At 31.5% G+C, this 15,772-nt stretch overlaps 1 protein-coding gene across 1 annotated transcript in view; it reads right to left on the reverse strand.

Moving 5' to 3' along the window:
- LOC106057595 (dynein axonemal heavy chain 5-like) overlaps positions 1-14,810 on the reverse strand; it is a 52,249-nt gene extending 37,439 nt beyond the window's left edge. The window contains exons 1-26 of the mRNA XM_013214843.2: positions 14,056-14,810; positions 11,252-11,295; positions 10,976-11,062; positions 9,313-9,408; positions 8,972-9,043; positions 8,755-8,805; positions 8,429-8,602; positions 8,082-8,271; positions 7,570-7,735; positions 7,348-7,441; positions 7,154-7,252; positions 5,744-5,925; positions 5,392-5,511; positions 5,085-5,286; positions 4,784-4,879; positions 4,414-4,677; positions 4,219-4,284; positions 3,987-4,139; positions 3,588-3,664; positions 3,237-3,388; positions 2,512-2,719; positions 1,715-1,935; positions 1,122-1,378; positions 782-865; positions 477-602; positions 267-347 (exon numbers count right to left, since the gene is read on the reverse strand). Of these exons, the coding sequence (XP_013070297.1) occupies positions 267-347; positions 477-602; positions 782-865; positions 1,122-1,378; positions 1,715-1,935; positions 2,512-2,719; positions 3,237-3,388; positions 3,588-3,664; positions 3,987-4,139; positions 4,219-4,284; positions 4,414-4,677; positions 4,784-4,879; positions 5,085-5,286; positions 5,392-5,511; positions 5,744-5,925; positions 7,154-7,252; positions 7,348-7,441; positions 7,570-7,735; positions 8,082-8,271; positions 8,429-8,602; positions 8,755-8,805; positions 8,972-9,043; positions 9,313-9,408; positions 10,976-11,062; positions 11,252-11,295; positions 14,056-14,212 (3,519 nt within the window). The 5' untranslated portion in view covers positions 14,213-14,810. The remainder of the gene's footprint in view (positions 1-266; positions 348-476; positions 603-781; positions 866-1,121; positions 1,379-1,714; positions 1,936-2,511; positions 2,720-3,236; positions 3,389-3,587; positions 3,665-3,986; positions 4,140-4,218; positions 4,285-4,413; positions 4,678-4,783; positions 4,880-5,084; positions 5,287-5,391; positions 5,512-5,743; positions 5,926-7,153; positions 7,253-7,347; positions 7,442-7,569; positions 7,736-8,081; positions 8,272-8,428; positions 8,603-8,754; positions 8,806-8,971; positions 9,044-9,312; positions 9,409-10,975; positions 11,063-11,251; positions 11,296-14,055) is intronic.
- Between the last annotated feature and the right edge of the window lie 962 nt (positions 14,811-15,772).

Here is a 15,772-nt window from a genome sequence, read left to right on the forward strand (position 1 = left end):
AAGTTTAAACTTGAACTGCTTAACAAGATTGACAGTTACAGAAGTATTAGCAAAGCTCAGGACATCATGGAGCAACAAATATTTAGGTCTCAGCACAAAAATTGTGTGAATAAGTTCTTTGCTCCGAGCTACAACTTCATATACTATATTTTTTTTTTATTTTGCCTTAAAAATTATTATTATATATACTGATCAAATTGCAATTACTAAACTGAAAGTAGAGCAGAATATTTTATTTGTTTCAATTTAAAATAAGTTCTATTCACCTGATAATATTTGATCTGAGCCTCAATCTCTGACAGAATTGGGTTAGTGCTCATAAACTCTTTGACTTTAGTCTCTGGGTCCTAGAGTTTTAAAAATATTTATATTAGCATGGATATAATAGAATCTTTAAAAAAAATATCAACCAAGCTGATTTCCTACAATTTGGTGAATTTGGAATGTGTCTAAAATTATATTCTGTGATTAATGACCTGTGTCCAAAGCTCTGAGTAGCCAGTGAAGTTGTCCAAAGATTCTTGCACATCTCCTTTGAAGGTGCTGATAATTGAACTTAGCTGTATAGCAATCTTGGCAATGTCTTTATGCTCTCCTATCACCTATATGTCAATTAAAATCATAAATGTGTTTCATGTCAAATTATTGCTCAATTTGATGCTAGCCCAACAATATATATTTATATATATATTATTATCAGTCAAATATAGATGTAATTACACAATTTTGACAAATCAAATTAAAGTATTGTACAAGAAACAAACAACTATGTGGACATTACCTTATGAAGTGGTTTAGCTTGACTCACAGTTGGCATAAGTTTGGCTCCTTCATCTTTTTCTTCTAATGCTTGCAACTCCAATTCCTGTTTTGTTTTTCATATGAATTAACAGTGACTCAATACAGACAAGAAAAATTCAAAACATTCTTGAGGTTTAAATTTACTTTCAGAAAATTGTAATTAAGAAAAAATATTGGGACAAAATGAGCTAACTTTTGATTTTTTTTAAGATAGAGATTTAAAATCCAATAACAAATAAAGCATACTAATGCAAAAAGTATTTAATCCAGGAAAAAAAAAAGAATTTTATCTGGGACAATGTTTCATTCCTCATTTATACCTTCTGAAGTTGTCTCTGCTGTAAGACTTGATGATCCCAAATGTCCATGTTTTCTGAAGCCTTCAGGATGATCTGTACACCTTTGGTCAGTGCATGCTGTAGCTCATCAAGGTTTGGCCTGATCATAACATTAGGAATTTCCAAAACCACATCCACACGGAACAGTGGAGGCTTGAACTCTTCACGAGATTCATCCCCAATAATGTACCGATTGGACTGAAGTCTGCGCTTGATGGCATCCAAAGTTAGTCGTGTGCCTTGAATAAAAAAAAATATAATATTTAAAATGGATTTTTTAATCTTAGTTTTAGTTGGGGGGGGGGGGGGGGGGGGGGAGGGGTTTACAGAAAAGTCTGATTTATTGTTAAAATATTTGTTTTATCATCCTAAATCATGAATTAGAAAATTTTTTTTGTGTCAAGCCTTTCAAAAGAAAATTATTCAGTTATTTATCTTTTTTTGTTTTTTTTGCCTCTAAATTCAGCTAAAAAAAAGGCTAGGAGTTACTATTTGACATACAACAAATTAACTATTTGTGACAGTGTATTTAGCCTGTCTGAGTAACAATATTACAGCTTAAGCTATTCACTCACATTTGACCAAAGCTTCTGTGTTTTTCTGAGTGTAAATGTTCAAGAAAGTATAGTAGGAACATGGCAGACACTCCTGGCAGCGCAGCTTTTTGTTTTTAGTGTCAGGCTGCACACACTGATAGCCTTCATCTGCTGATATACCTACACGCTCTTCAACAGGAAGGTGAGCCTTTAGAGTGTCCACAAGTTCATTCACAGCTTTCTCTACTAGCTGACTTTGGCTGTTACAGAAATGGAGCAATAGTCATTGTTTTGTTATGTAATCTTCTTTTAAGGCAAACTATTTGGTTAGTTTATGAAAGATATTTCTGTTTCAAAATATAAATATTGACTATTATGTGTGATTAAAAGAAATTTTATGATATATATATAAATGATAACCTTATATCATTGAGAGTTTTTATCCCACATTTATTTATGTTTTATGTTAAATTTTTTATTAAATAAAAATGTGTCTGCTTGAAGCAATAAAACTCTTATATCTTTCTTAAATCCCTCTAGAAATATTTTTAAAAATTGTTTCAGTTTATTGACATCCCATTTACAAATGGTCCTATGCTGGTGTTAAGCTTTGCTTTAGAATACAAGAATAGATACAATAGTTCAACTTCAGCCCCCATAATCTTTTTTATTTTTTTCTAAAAGGAACATCAGAAACATAGTGAAATACAAGAATAGATACAATAGTTCAACTTCAGCCCCCATAATCTTTTTTATTTTTTTCTAAAAGGAACATCAGAAACATAGTGAAACACTTGACATGTCAGGTTTTACATCATTCTTATAACATGTCTAACCTGGCCAGTGATTCAGCAGCTGACTGAACAATGTCAGTTGTCATCTGCAAAAATTTATCTGCTGTGACTGGCTCCTCTTCTGGCAGGTCACAAAGGGCAGTTATTGACATGTCTTCTAGCACTGCCTCAATCCTACAATCCAGGATGTCTTTCACTGTTTTTGACAACTTTTCCAGATCTCTCATAGTCTCATAGATTTCTTTAATGTCTATTTAAAAAAAAAGATTATTCTCAATAATTCATTATTACAAGTCAAAGATTTTAGATGCTAAAAAAAACTTATAAACAAATTAATTTTTTTTTCTAATCATGCAAATGATGAATTGCTAATTATATTCATTCCGGGTTCAGTGGATTCATGACATTGCTGAGGTGATTTAACATACTCAACTGCTCATGGCAGGAGGCAGTTATATTATTCTAAAAAAAAATTCATTACAGAAGGGTTTACTTCATGGTATATAGTGTTCCTCATGGTATATAGTGTTTCTCATGGCATAAGGTGTTTCTCATGGTATATAGTGTTTCTTATGCTATATAGTATTTCTCATGGTATATAGTGTTTCTCATGGTATATGGTGTTTCTCATGGTATTTATTGTTTCTCATGTTTCTCATGGTATATGGTGTTCCTTGTGGTATATGGTGTTTCTCATGGTATATAGTATTTCTCAACAATCAAGATATGAAGTATAGCAAGTAACAAAACATTTCCCTTTCACTTACATGTATCCACATTCAATGATGTCCAGGTCAGAGTTGTGATCCCTGGCTTTATGGCTTCATCCACTCTCTTCTGGAAAGGTTTCATCAGTGACAGAAGAACTTGGGGGATAGCTTGAAGCACACGTTGGTACTCAACTAACATCTCAGTCAAACTATCGTTTTTAAAAAATGTCTTTATTCTTACATTTGATCACATCAAATGGTTAAAGAAATAAGTAAAATAATACAAGTTTAAGGGAAAAAAATGTTAATGGTACTAATGTTGCTGTTTTTTGTTTATAAATTTATAAGTACATTTTTCTCCACATGTTTTAAATGGCAATCTCTATATTAAGTGGTGAAGAAACTTACGCCACATGGTTAACCTTGAGACTTTCTTCTTTAACAATAAGTTCTTTAGCAGCATCCGGAACATCAAGATTCATTATCTGATAAAAGATCATTTTGGAGATTTCTATGTTAGTTGTGTTAAGAACTTATTTTCTTCACATTCATATTGACTAATAGCACAAAAAGTAAAACACTTTATCTGACTACGCATTTTTCAATGTCACATAAGATTAAAAAAAAAATTAAACTGCTAAAATGAAAATAGACAAGTCATTCAGGTAAGTCACTCATAGGTGTGGTGATACATGAGATATGAGTTAACTTTACAAGAAATCCTGACAAACTATTGTTTGTTTGTTTTTTATTGCTAAGACAAACAGAATTTTTATTGTTTTTAACCTACATAATAAATAAACTTACCTGCAACCATTTAGCTTCTTGAGCCAGTTCCATAATTTGTATGTCAAAATTAACAAAGAGTTCATTTGTTTCAGGATGTTTGATAAGGAGGGATGCATGGAGTCCAGCTTTGGCAGCTTCGACTGCTCTATACCATCCTCTGTGGTACAGCATCTTTAAAAATCAAGGTTAAATTAATATAGAAAAGTACACTGCAAAATTTAAAAAACAACAGATTTTGAAGGTATGTTACCTCATACTCCATAAGAACACCAGCCATTTTATTAAAGTTTCTGATAATTTTCTTTGATTCTGAATTCTGAAAAATAAAAATATAAATATTCTTAACATTATTTTTATCCTGATTTTTTTTTCATTTGCATATTTTTATTTTTTTTATTGCACTATTTTACTTTATTGCTTCTTCAATAATTGTTATTTAAATTACCTTCAAAATTTCTGGTTTGTTTTTGAAGATTTTCATTGGAGTCTCAATCTTTCTGTACAACTGTCTAGCCCAGGCAATTTTTCCTGCAATGGGGGGTAGATTTCTGGGAATTTGTGGGTCACTCTTATGCTTCTGATAGACTTTGCGAATAGATTCAAGGTCACGACCATAAGCCATCATAACACGCATGTACTTCTCTGTCAGGTCCAGTTGGGCAGCACTGATTGCTTCAAATTTGTCCAGGAGTTCCAAAGCTTTTTCTGTCTGTTTGGTAAAAAAAAATCCTTAATTATAATATGTAAATAATTGTCAGAAATATAATTAGACTTATGTAAAAATAACTAAACTTTTTTAAACTTAGCGAACTTACACTAAGAGATTTAGAAAACCAAGCATCAACAAAGGATTGAATTGAACTTCTCAAATTTTCAATCTGGGTTTTAAACTCAACATAGTCATTGTCAAACTGTTGAAAAAAAAAATGGATTAAAGTCTGTAAAAATATATTTATTTTAATTCAATATAATTTTATTCATGCTTTATAGATCTATATGTTTCCTTTTCAAATGGTTTGTGTGCCAATGGAAGAAAAAGGTAAAATAAAGTTGCGATTACAGTCTTAAAAAACAATAATTTAAAAAATGTATGACTTTTTTTTATTAAAAAATTACCTCCCCTTTCCTGTGGTCCAAAATGTCGTAGCCTTTTTTCTTGGTAGTCTCCACAATAGTTTTATACCTGACAACTATGGTGTCAATGCCTTCTATCTTGATGCTGGGCAGGCCAGAGAACTGTTCCATTGTGTTCACCATGTCTTTGATTTTCTCCAGACGTTTGCAGAAAGTATCGAACTTACCAAATATGTAGTTTTCACTAGATTGATGAAAATACAAAAGTTACTGTAATAAAACTGAATGTCATGGGTACATAACAAGCTGCACATCTACAATCAATATTTTTATTTACAATTTTTTTTACCTGAATTCAAACTGTCTCTCATTGGGTGTCTCTTTCAGTTTTTCTTTTGTTTTCTGAAACTGGCGCTGATGTTCATGGTTCAAATTAATGCATTCATCCAGCCTTTTTATTAGTTCCTCTCTGTTATAATTATAAAGCCATAATTGCATTAGATCTTCTGATTACATTAACATAAGGATAAGCTTATGATTTAATAATCTGAAAAACTTTTTCTTGAAAAACTATATAAATTAAGCTTTCTTTTTTTTTTTTTGGGGGGGGGGGGGGGGGAGAATATCAAAATTGGATTTTACAAATTTTAATATTAAATTTTCACAATATCATTGTGAGCATATGAAAATTAAAAACATACTTAGGATGCTCCCAGACTTTTGTGACGCCTTGATAAATGTAAGCTTTACATGTTGTGATCATTTGGTTGGTGACTTTGACAAAAAGTGAGGTCATGCGCTCTGATGTGTTGTAGTACTGAGAGATGCTGTATATCATCCTGATGGCATTCATCAGACTTGGAATGTGCTCCACCATTGAGGCCTAAAACAGTTTCAACCAAATTCTCTTTAAAACACATAGCTCTAATAAAAGTCTTAATTTAGTGGACATAAATAATGTACTTTAAAAATAAATGAAGAGTTGAGGATTTTAGAGTTACAGCATCTTATATCATTTCCACCACCATTGAATGTTTAACTTTTGTCTGAACTGATTCCAAACAAACAAACTTACCATTAAACCTAAAAGTAACATCTTGTGGCTATGAGCACTCTACAAAACTGGGATTGCTAATTGGCTGTCTGTTGAGTGGTCTCAACATTAGGGTCCAGCACAAAGTACATGAGCTAAACCTCCCACATGGTAAAGCTGACTGACAAATGGTTATTTTGAACAATTACATACTTTCATAACAACATACTTTTACAGCAACATACTTTCATAACAACTTACTTTTATAACAACATACTTTCATAACAACATACTTTCATAACAACATACTTTTACAGCAACATACTTTCATAACAACTTACTTTCATAACAACATACTTTCATAACAACATACTTTCATAACAACATACTTTTACAGCAACATACTTTCATAACAACTTACTTTTATAACAACATACTTTCATAACAACATACTTTTACAGCAACATACTTTCATAACAACTTACTTTTATAACAACATACTTTCATAACAACATACTTTTACAGCAACATACTTTCATAACAACTTACTTTTATAACAACATACTTTCATAACAACATACTTTTACAGCAACATACTTTCATAACAACATACTTTTACAGCAACATACTTTCATAACAACTTACTTTTATAACAACATACTTTCATAACAACATACTTTTACAGCAACATACTTTCATAACAACTTACTTTTTTAACAACATACTTTCATAACAAGGCTTCATTCTTATTGATTCTTATTGTAACAAGATTGTGATTGCTATTGTATATCCCATCTTTCATGCTATAGCTTAATCAGGGCACTATGGTCTACTGTCTTTTGTTGGCATATGGAGAGAGGTGGTATCTGGGAGGAGATTTTCATGCTGCCTTAAAAGTACCTTTAGGTGCTAAAAAACACAACTTCAAGTTGTGATTTGCACTCAAGCTCCCATGAAAGGTAGCCAAGCAATTTGCCACTTAACCACACATCCCACTAGGCGTTTCTTTGATCCTGAGATTCTCTACACCTTCATCCTCACCTATTTCTCCATGTTGTCACACAACAAAACTACTTACTGGAGTACACTTAACAAGAGGTCCAAAAAATTTTTCCAGTGTGTACAAATATTTGACATTGTCTTTGGCCTCATTAGCAGCATCAGTGATTCGACCATCCTATTGGTATTCAATAAGAAAAAGTTAATGAAATAACATGAAATATCCTGTTGATCTTTAAATGTAACTGAACAATATTTACTAAAAATTCTTACCAAATATTTCCAATGTTTTAAAGTTTTAGATTTGGCAACTTGCAATACTCCAACAACAGCCTTGACCCTGGGACTCTTCATTTGTTCCAAAAGACTGTAAAAACAAACATTTGATAAGATTATTATTTATAGCATTTACTTTATACATCCTTTTATTTTGATCTAAATACTCTTATGTATTAGATATTAAAATAGGTAACATAAAATATGTAGTTTCTTTACTTGTTAAATTTGGCCATCCTAGTTTTCCAGTATGCAAGTTCTGCTGTAGGCCCAATATCATCTGCCTCTCTTCTCATCTGTTCACTCTCTGCCAGAACTTGTTCTATTTGTTTGGACCAGAAAGCTAAAAGTTCTTCCAATTTCTCTAAGTGTTCTGTGTTACTTGCTGACAAAAAAAAAGAAAAAGAAAGAATAAAAACACTTTCACAAGTTTGTTTGTAAAATGTTTTACATGTTTTGGATGTTCCTTCAGCTTCTGAAGACAATTACATCATAGCCAAAAACTCCTGCATGACACTCAGGATGGCAGCCAAAAGGGTTTGAACCTAGAACCTTAGAGATCACTGATTGACAGTCCAGAGAGCATACCACACAACGAGGCAGTTGCAAGTTAGGCATTACATTTAATATACTAAAGCAAACTTTAAGATTTCCACTGATGCCTTCATAGTTTTTATAGAAATCTCAAATATTTACCATTTATATTCTAAATCTAAATTTATAGAGCTTACCAGCATCCTGGTAGTCTGATGGTGTTTTTATGTGGTCAATGATAGAACTTTGGCCATTTTCTTGCAAGATAATTTGCCCTTCCATGTTTTTAAGAGCAGACATGAGACTTGTCACAAACTTCTCCAGGTATTCCAAAAAATCTTCCACTTGTGTCAAGGTACCATTCTCTTTGGAGAGAGTGCCCCAAGTCTGCACAGTGAGGCAAAAAAAAAGTAATCAGCCAATATTATATATTTAAACTATTATTTCTTTTAAGATGACATAGTATAAGCTAAAGTGCCAAAACTTTTTGTAGCATTATATCCCATTCAATATTTCTAAAGTAAACTTCAAACATCAAACAAACCTCTAATGATTTGAGTGATGGAAGGATAATCTTAGACAAATGTTTTTCAAATCCTGCCAGGATTTTCCCACCAGTGCAGTCCAAAGTTCCAAAGTTGACCTCTTGAGGGATATTTGCAGGAGTGATGGCTTTTGTTGTTGTCCTCAAGAAGAATAAGCAGATGCCATTCAGACCCTGAATAAAAACAAAATACATGAATGCCATATTTTCTTTGATACTTTTGGTTTATCATAAGTACATATGATTGTCACTATATTTATCCAAACTACAGCTAACATACTAGCTACTGTACTGAAGCAATGTATTAAATGTAAACTAAGACTTACTTCAGCATCACCTGGTGTAATGAACAATTTCTTTTTCTCAGCACTACCTCTCTGGATGAAGAAGTTTAAAAAAAATAATAAGTTGTCTCAATGGAAAGCTGTGTGTTAATCTAAGATTAAATTTTTAACAATCTTGTCAAGATACTAAGAACTAGAGTCTATGACTAGCTAAAGATTGCCACTGAAATAAAGTATCAGAAAAAGATAATCAACTCACATTAACATCTTGATAGAAAAACATTATTTTACGTGAGCCATCAGCCTTGAAAAATTCACTTATCATATCAAACTGTCAAAAAGATGGGTTTTTTTTCATTACAAACACAGTTTATATATCATGTAATAGAACAATGCTACATAAAAAAAAAAATTCCTTCTTATATTGTTTAGTTGATCTTGATAAAATATTTTTATAAGAAGTATAATCTTTAAATGATTCAAGTAATTTGGTTTAGTTTGGTTTCAATCTTGTAAATTTTTTTTTTTTTATGTAAAAAAAAAAAGAGTGAACAACACAACAACTGTTGCATCTTCTTAAATCTTATTTTTACAACTTACTCTGTCATCTGATACTATAAACTCCTCAACAACTGATGTGTCCAGGTTGAGTGCTGTTGCAAGTTGCTGTACCAGATATTTATGGCGAGCATCCATCTAAACAATGATTAGAACTTTAATTGGTTTTAAGAAAAACACCATTTTCTGGTCAACATTTTTTTAAAGCATGTAGGCCTACATTCAATTTAAGTATCATAATCCATGTTACATGCAAGAAATCTGAATAAAACTATGAAAAATGTGAAACACAACCTAATAAAGAATCAAGTGGACAGCAAGGCAGAACTTCCAACAATACTAAAAGAAACAGATGAGTAAAAGCAAACAAGCAAATGTTTTCTATTGCTACATATTTCTAATATAAATCTAAATTGAAGTAAGGAAGAAAAAATAAGCCCATAAATGAAATCGAATTGTGTTCCCTGGTTCTGTTATTTGATTATTTCTTTTACTTGTAGATTCACAAATGATTAAAGAAAATACTTAGCAAAAATTAAAAAAAAAAAAAAACATTTTGAACATCCTATAATATGTTTAATAATTTTGTAAAGAATTACTTCAAAGGGGGACAGGGACTTAAAAACTTCTTTCTGCCATCCTTTAGACTTTGAATATACATGGCATCCACATGTAAATATTTGTTTCTTTTTATCTTCATTAAAATAGCTTCAAATGAACACAAGATAGAATTTCTTTCATTCACCCTCTTTCAACAAAACAAAAATCAATATTTCTCTCAGAGAGACCATAACAGGAACAATAGGCTTTTTTTTTCTAAATGTAAAGCTCTGAACTCCTTTGTTTCTGCTTCTATTCATGTCTTCATGGTCTATTGAGCATGTGACATCATAAAACTGTTTAATGAGGTTCCCTTGAGACCAACTAAAGTTACCTGGCCTGTTGTTAAGCTTTCAAATAGATTGTATGCAAGGCTACAGGCAAATACAATGTATTTAAGATTGAAACAATTCCCAGTGCACAATAGATTGCTCTGGCATCACTGTTGACTTTTCAATTTAAGAGGAGAAATTGGTTGTTAATTCCATCATGACTATTGATGAAGGGCCTGTGGTTGATCAGCATAGGTGAAAGATATAATGTTAAGAGAAGAAATGAATATAGTACTACTTCTTTATCTAAATGCTGTAGAGTAGTGGCAAAAAGTTGCTTCAAACTTATCAACTCTATAGTATTGATATTGATTTTTTTTTATAAAGTCAGGAATAGCTGAATTCTTTTTTATATTGATTCTCATTGTTGACTGTTTCATCAATAAACTCTGTGAGAAACAATTGTACTATTGTTGATTACAAGTTAATCGTTTGCCTCATAAATTTAAAAAGTTAGTAAAAAGAAATGTGCATCAAAAAATGTTTTACATGACTACAATGTCCTTTCTTATGACATTAATTAAAATCTTATAGCCAGAAAACCATGACCTTTCGTTCAAGTTTTTAACATTACTTTAAAAAAAAAAAAAAGACTTTTTTGCAGTCAGTAAATCAAATAATAAGAGAACATATTACCTTAAAATATTTTATTTAAAAAACAAATTGCCCTTAATGTTTTACTCATTCCAAACAGAAATAAAATGTTCAACAAAAAAATATAAATGTTCAATAAATATTTTTAAATGACAAGGTAGGGCAACTATTGAACAAACCTCCATGCGTCGCTCATCCTTGCTAGCTTTGGTCAATTTTATGTCGCCATTAGCAGAAGCAGCAGGCTTAGGTTTCATGGGGGCAGCCTGAAATATTAATATTTCATATGTAGGTAGGGCTATACCATTAAGATTATAATCTGAAAATTGAATTTTGACATATTTTACAATTATGGAAGGAACAAAGTAAACTAGAAAATGTGCATACATACATATATCCAGTTTTACCACAGTAAAATACGAGAAAGAATTTATTATAAGTATATGTATTGTTACCTTGCCTCCAGTTTTCTTTTCAGTTTTATCATCTTTATCAATGTCTGAAACCAAACAATCACTTTTCACTGGTCAATATGTTAAATCTTACAGTTCTACATGATTTGGACTAAAATGAAAAGTAGGATGCAGTGTAAAAGATGATTGCACAAAATTAAATCATATAATGCTCTCAATCTTTTTTTTCTTTAAAGTTTTACATAAACAGAATTTATTATCCAGCAATTATTCCTGACAATCTGAAATATGTGTTAAATCTTGTGTGTGTCTTCACATTTAATCAATGATACTAACTTTACACAATTATATTCTATGTTTCAAGGCCTCAATATAGTAAGGGTCAAACAACTTACTGAAAGAGTCTAGAAACAGAAGCATGTAAAAAGGTAAAGCTTTTTTTTTTCTCCATAACTTTTTTAAGAAATAAAAAAAAATGCAGGTGATATAAATCATTGGTAGCATGCCAATGTTGACCAAGTTAAATAAATCATTTGTTTGTTGGCTTTCATGATAGTAAATTTGTCCAGTCCAACATTTTTGGAATTCCCACTATCAATGCATTCAATAAATTCTGACGTGTATTGCTCTTATCTTAAGACTTGGGCTTTTTTTTTTAAAAGAGAAATGAGCTAATTGCTATAATATTTTTGCCATGATTTAACTGATGCTGCCAGTAACATGAAGAGGTAATGATTTAAGCCCCACAGTAAATTATTACAGAAAGCATGACAAAACAAAGAAAAATAACTTTATTTTTTAAATTATTATGCAGTTTCTTTGTTAAATGTCTGTCGTTTTCTATTTGTTTGTTAGCTTGTCTATAATTATAGAAGAGATTAGAGACAAGTTTGGTTCATCAGATGATCTGCTAGCTACTGTCGAAAAACACAAACTAAAACTCTATGCCCATATCACAAGGATCTCAGGGCTCGCAAAACCTTTCTTCAGGGAACAGTAACAGAAAAAAAGAAGAGCCAGACAGAGAAAGTGATTGGAAGACAAGATAAAAGAAATTTTATCAAAGGTAAAAGACAAAGAGGAATGGAGAAAGAGGGTCAACTGATCCAGTGTGGAACTGAGGGATAAGGGAAGGTGAAGGTAATTGTTCATTTGTAGAGAAGTCAAAGAAATCTTTTTCACATGTTATAGTATCAGCAGTAACATATTTTTGCAGAAGACTGATCTTTCAATTGACTTTCTCATAGTAACATTTTTAGAATAACTCTTTCCTTTACATTTTGTCAATAATATAAAATAGTCTAACATCATAATTTAATAAACACAAAGAAATACTAAACTGGCAACAATACAAAATAAGATAATAACTACAGATTTAAGCATTTTGCTGCCCAAGTAGTTAACAAATCATTATTGAATTTTAAAAAAAAAATCTCTATCTGGTACTTACCTATTATAAAATATCATATCAACATGAAAAACCCAAAAGCATATAATAAAATGCAAACTAACTTTCTTTTTAATTGCTTTTATTTTCTTAAATTTTCCATTTGTCTATACCCTGAAATGTGTTCGGGATGGAGTGAGAAACGAAAAGAAATAAATGGGGAAAAATTACATTCATTAAGTGAGGAGTGTTGCTATTGCATATTAATTACCTACTCCCAACAGATTTACAACACAGTTGAAAAATAACTTTCACCATTTCTTTGTGTTAATGACTATTGTATGCATTTGAATTAACTCTTCTGTAACCTTTTCAGTAAGTAGGCCAAGTTGCATTAAAGAAATAAATTACCATATTGCTACATTCAGTAAATGTGAAATTGATAGCTTGTTCACCCCTAGGATAATTATCTCAGCCATAGACCATTTAAAGAGGCCGTATTGGCTTACACTTGTTTGAAAGTAACCAGGTTCAGATAAATCATGTCACATAGAATCTACCTGTTTGATTTATACCCCACCTCCCCAACCAGGGTCTTGACAAGCAGTTTTTATGTAAAAGATTATGTATTTAGCACATGTAATTTGAAATAGTTTAACTAGATAAGGTATGCTTGCTTACATAAGAACTTTTGAAAATCAATAGCAGGTCTATAGTTAAATACATTTCAATATAAAAACTACTGATAAATATTACATACTTTATTTGAAGATTTAATGTACATAAAAGAGATATAACAAAGAGTATAAAAAGATGATGACAATTTAAATTTAATAAATACTTAATTACTTTCTAAGATAATATAAAAAATATAGAGTAAATGAATACATTTAAAACATCTGTAAAAACATAAAGTAATAGTTCTTTTAAAAAAAAAAAAACATTTAGAAGAGTAAAAGAGTTACCCTTTCAGACCTTGTGATCTATAAGGCAGATGATGTAAAGGTAGTCTCTGGCCAACAATTAAAGAGCAGGTCGTCATGTGGCTAGCCAACGACCAACCGCCTTTATTTTCCCCAACTAAAGTCAGGTACCCATTAAAGTTGGCACAATAAAAATTCAAAATCCCAGTCTTCACTGAGATTTGAACCCAGGACCCCAGGTCAGCAGCCAACTGCTTAACCACTCAGCCACCACGCTCCCAATATACATCTAGCTCGACTACATCTATTTGATGGTCTTTTATATAGAAAAGCAAAAGTTTCAGCTTAGCACTTTATTTGACCTTATCTCTTTATTTTAGTAGTTTAACAATTCTATTTAACTGAAAATTCTTTGACTTATGTAATAGATTATTACAATGCCTAATTTTACTAGAAACCTAATCTATAAACATCTTTATTTATATATATTTATTTTGAAAGTTCAGTAAGTCCATCTAGATATCTTAAGTTTTTACCTTGATCAGCTTCTTTACTTATTAGTGGTGGTGCTATTTCATTATCCATCGTGTCTGGTTTTGGACTGTCTCTCCTATTGGCTTCCTTTTCGCTGACAACTTCATCTTTGCTATCACCATCTGCATCTGTTGAAACTGGATCACTGGGTTCGGACATTCTTAGAACTTATAGTTTGTGATTTATTTCCCAGACAATATAGATTTAAATTATTATATACTACCGACTTGATCTATATTTTTAACTAGATCTATAGTATTACCTATAGATTCTAATTATTATTTCTATCTATATTCTAGTTCATCATACTCATAGTGTTTTATTCTTTCTCCTGGCTCAAGAGTCAAGTCTACCTCAAATAACCTTTTAAAAAAAACATGGTTATACAAGAGCCATTGCAACTGTCTTTTTGGCTGTCTAACCATGTAGATCTACTCGTTTCTATGCAAGTCGCCACGGTCCGCTAATCCGATTATTTATTGAATTATTCCAGACGAGTTTGATCTCTCGCGGCGGGCGCCCTGCTACAGTTTACCTCACGCACTGACGCAGTATTTCAAGTATTATATGAGCTTTAGTCTGGTATTCGTGTTGCCAGTGTTGAGTGTTAACTTTTCAAATGAGGCCTAGATTTAAAATAATAGTTGTAATTCTAATTGTGACTAGATCCTTTATATAAAAAACATGTCGATCTAACTACATTTGTCATATTTTTATGTTAGACTATTTATTTTTAATTCTGTAGGCTCTATTATTTATTTGTTTTACCATGACTATTGACCAAAAAAAAAAGTTTCCGGTTCATCACTATAGCAACGCAAACAATAGTAGGGGGTATGACTTGATCGATTAGCGGAAACCTGTCTCGTCCAATGTTTTCGGTTATTAACCCAGCTATACCGTTAGTGTCTGTAGCCTGTAGCCTCTGTTGTGGAAGCAATAAATGCGGCCTCACATATTTAGGTTATTGATTGGCTATCGAAAATGAATGGTAAAATAATTGAAACTGTGCCAGAAGGCTTCAACTTATTAACTCCCCTCCTCCAGAGTGATTAAATGTTTAAAAAGGTCGATTTTAAGCTATCGATCAACTTCTTAGCAGACTAGTTGATATTGAATAATTGCCAACTCGAAACATTTTGTTATATGGTTAGTGATATCTCACCCTCCTTTTTTTTTCATTATTGTTTCTTTTGAAAGACGTCTCAGCGCATGGCTTGGTCATCAAGTATACATACAATCTATTTACTATTATAGTACACAGCTGTAAACCTACTGTATTCTGTTGTTTTAATAAGTAGATCAGTATGGTACCGGTACCTTGAATTAATTAAACTAATTAAAGCGTTTAGATTATCATACAGACTTAGCAGTCACTCATCAGTTTGTCTCTAACACTAGACTAACACTGGACGGGTAGGATGTAAATAGAAAGAAAGAATATCTGTACCGGTAATTTATAAAATAAGATTTAAGAAAACTGGCATATATTATTGTCACGTTGAAAAGCGAAAAGCCAAGAGAGTGGGATATGAGCTTAATGGTGGTAAAAATTTATCAATAACCAGTTGACACACATGAATGGTTCATAGAGGACCTTCAAAAGAATGTATCCTTATCATTTGTAGACAAAACCCCCAAGAGACATACAAAACACTTTGAAGTAACAGTGCAAAGAGTGGCAAAGTGTGGTGCTAATTAAATTATAAAACTATACAC

This window comes from Biomphalaria glabrata, chromosome 6 (genome assembly GCF_947242115.1).
Source record: "Biomphalaria glabrata chromosome 6, xgBioGlab47.1, whole genome shotgun sequence".
Lineage (NCBI taxonomy): Eukaryota > Metazoa > Mollusca > Gastropoda > Planorbidae > Biomphalaria > Biomphalaria glabrata.